The following is a 3,425-nucleotide window of genomic DNA, read 5'->3' as shown; positions in this document are numbered from 1 at the left end:
AAAAAAAAAAAAAAAAAAAAAAGTACTGCTGTCGATTCATTCGACTAAAAAATTCTTGAAGGCGGTGCCCCAGCATGGCCGCAGTCCAATGACTGAACCAAGCAAAAGAAAGAGAAAATAATTGTTTGGATCGCTGACCTGAAATGCCTTGAATCCGTTGAACTCAGCGCCATTACTCTTCACAGTTTGGGGGGTAGAGACCATCCCCCGCCTCCCGACAACTCCCCTCCCAAGCAACTACAAAAAACAATCAAAAGCAAATAACAACAGAAAACAACCCCCACCTCACTCTGATAAGCCATTTAACAAACGATTTAAGGTTTTAAAGTGAGGCCACGTGGCTCAGTGGTTAGGGGCATTCGACTCACGATCGTAAGGTCGTGAGTTCAATTCCCGGCGTTGCAAGACACTTCTTTTTTTCCACGGTGCTCCAGTCCACTCAGCTAGCGAAAATAAGGGGTATCTATTTTTCAAAGGACCAGCTTTGTCACATTCTGTGCCACCCTGAATCTCCCTTGAAGGGTACGCGTGCCTGTGGAGTACTCAGCCGCTTGCATGTTGATTTCATGAGCAGGCTGTTCCGTTCATCGGATCAACTGAAACTGTTGACGGAGTATCGGTTCGATACCAAAAGTGCGTGACACGTTTAAACCCAGGGAGGAATCCGAGGTGAAAAAAGAAACGGTGCTCCAGCATAGCCGCAGTCAAAATGACTGTAACAACTAAAAGAGTAAATTAAATTACTGAAATTTCCCGCCTAGAAATTTTTTTTTTTTCTTTTACAAAAATGCGTGTGTGAATTCTCTAGAATAGTTTGCTGTGCTAGGGGGCATAACTCATTTTTAATTAATTAGAGTTACGTCCCTTGAAATTGTTTCTGCTTACCTTTCGGTGATATTTATTCTTTAATTTATTTTATTTAATTAATTAATTTATTTATGTGTTTCAGCCAAGTGGCTGCGACTTTGTGGTAATGGCTTCAAATCTTTGGGCTCCAAGTTCAAATCTTCCGAGGGCAGCTTTGCTGAGGCGGTAAGCTGTCAGAATAGTTATGCGTCAATCGAAATGCTTTAGCGGTCTCTCTTCTGTTTCTTAAGGTTCCGAGTTCTTATTCTGTCGAGGCCAAGTTTGCCTTCGGTCCCTCCGGACACTCCGGACACTCCGATCCACCTCGTGCCTCCCTGCTCCGACTCCTACCCTGCGGCACCTGAAATCACTGGTCTTGGACTAAAACTCTGAAGCCACTATTTAACGTGGGAATCGCTTTAAGTCTCTGCAGTGGCAGATCAAATCCTTTGAGGTCGTGAGCGGGCAGACTGGGGGTGGGTGTCAATCATATCGATTTGTCGCTCCCTTCAAAATTACTGTTCTTGTTCCGAAATCGAAAACTATTAATTTATGGTGTACTTCGGACATTTCGCTAAAATGTGCTGCCTGCTAAACAGAGATGGTCATGATTGGAATACATTTCTCATAGATCCTCTGGGCCAAGGTGGAGCTCTAGCTCAACAACAATACAAAACATATATGATATACTATATATCCTGGCTATCATATCTGAAATATTAGCAACTAGCAGGTCTGATCACGGACCCATGTGAATTCCATCTTTTACGAATCTTATTACTTTGAAGCATGAATCTATGGTTGTTCATAGTATTGGTTTATCGTGTTAAATATTTTAATTATCTCCCATTGATGTCCTTCCATAGTTAAGGTTGTTGAAGGCATAACATTCGAACACACATTTTGTCTATATGTTTATGTAAGTTCATATGTATGTATGTATCTATTTATCTATTACTTGTTGATCATTAGACTGCGGCCACGTTGGAGCACCACCTTGAAGCAATTTAAGTCGAATGTATTGACCCCAGTACTTTTTTAAAGCCTAGTACTAATTCTATCAGTTTCTCTTGCCGAACCGGTAAGTTACAGGGGCGTAAATACACCAGCACCGGTTGTCAAAGACACACACATATACATGTATATGACGGGCTTCTTTCAGTTTCCGTTGACCAAATCCACTCAGAAGGCTTTAGTCGACTCGAGGCTATAGAAGAAGATATTTGCCCAAGGTGCCACGCAGTGGGACTGAACCCCAAACCGTGTGGTTGGGAAGCAAGCTTCTTACCACATAACCACGATAACAACGTTTATATGTGATTCGAAATAATTCGATACGTTGTTTTATACTGTTTTACAGAAACCTCAAAAGCAGTAACGGAGGACTTGAATAAAAATGTGGAAACTAACGTTCAGAGTTCGAATCCAGGAACCAGCAATACTGTTCGTATTTTTTATTGTAATCTTTTATTACTCATATAATGTCTTTATTTTCTTTTTTTTTTATCATTTTTTCCTCGTTATATGCATTCAAAGAATTTAGTTGGAATGAATTATTTTGATAAATACTATTCGTGAATAATGGTTTCTTTTCTTACTAACGGCACTAGATTTTTGTATCGTGTCTGTTCCCCACCACCATTTGACGACCACTTAACTTTGCGTCCCCGTAACTAAGCGGTTCGGCAAAAAAACCAACTAGATAGAGTATTAAACTTATGTTGTTATCGTGGCTATGTGATAAGAAGCTTGCTTTCCAGTCACACGGTTTGGGGTTCAGTCCCACTACGTGGCATTTTGGAAATTGTTGGAAGGGTCTCAGAATCGACATGAAAATATTTTGAAGGTTTCTCCGTTTCTTATAGAGAAACATTATTATCTGTTGGTATTGCTATATCGATTACAGAGCAATTTTTTTCTTGATCTCTGACAACTATATCCAACTTATTGGCCTTAATTTCTCTATCTGTGTGTATTGGTATATCCCAGAGTATGGTTGCTTTCTTTTTTTCTGTGACCTTTTCTGGCGTGTGCCTGTAACATCCGTTTTCTGTTATTCCATAGTGTTGGCATAGCTTCCAGTGTACATAGGTTCCAACTTTGTCATGTCTGTGAATATATTCCTTCTTAGCCAGGACTGGGCAGCCAGAGACAATATGATTTATTGTTTCTTCTCCATCTCCACATATTCTACTTGTTTCTTTTCATTATATGTTTTTGGCTAAGGCGGCGAGCTGGCAGAAACGTTAGCACGCCGGATTAAATGCTTAGTGGTATTTCGTCTGTCTTTACGTTTTGAGTTCAAATTCCGCTGAGGTCGACTTTGCCTTTCATCCTTTCGGCGTCGATAAATTAAGTACCAGTTGCGTACTGGAGTCGATGTAATCGACTGGCTCTTCCCAAAAATTTTCTGGCCTTGTGCCTAGAGTAGAAAAGACTATGTAACTGATAAAAAAAAAAAAAATATTATTTGGAAAAAAAAAGAAAAAATATTTATTTGTTTGTTTATTCTCTTATTAACAGTCGACCGTACAGTATGTAAGTCCGATGGACAGAAGTGAGGTAAAGAAACTTCTTTC

General features: G+C 39.9%; 1 protein-coding gene across 1 annotated transcript in view; it reads left to right on the top strand.

Moving 5' to 3' along the window:
- The window catches only part of LOC106883297 (uncharacterized), an 8,170-nt gene that overhangs the window by 982 nt on the left and 3,763 nt on the right, over positions 1–3,425 (top strand). The window contains exon 2 of the mRNA XM_014934257.2: positions 2,207–2,289. Within this exon, the coding sequence (XP_014789743.1) occupies positions 2,207–2,289 (83 nt within the window). The remainder of the gene's footprint in view (positions 1–2,206; positions 2,290–3,425) is intronic.

This window comes from Octopus bimaculoides, chromosome 17 (assembly GCF_001194135.2).
Source record: "Octopus bimaculoides isolate UCB-OBI-ISO-001 chromosome 17, ASM119413v2, whole genome shotgun sequence".
Taxonomy (NCBI): domain Eukaryota; kingdom Metazoa; phylum Mollusca; class Cephalopoda; order Octopoda; family Octopodidae; genus Octopus; species Octopus bimaculoides.
This window is presented reverse-complemented; position numbering and strand designations above follow the sequence as displayed.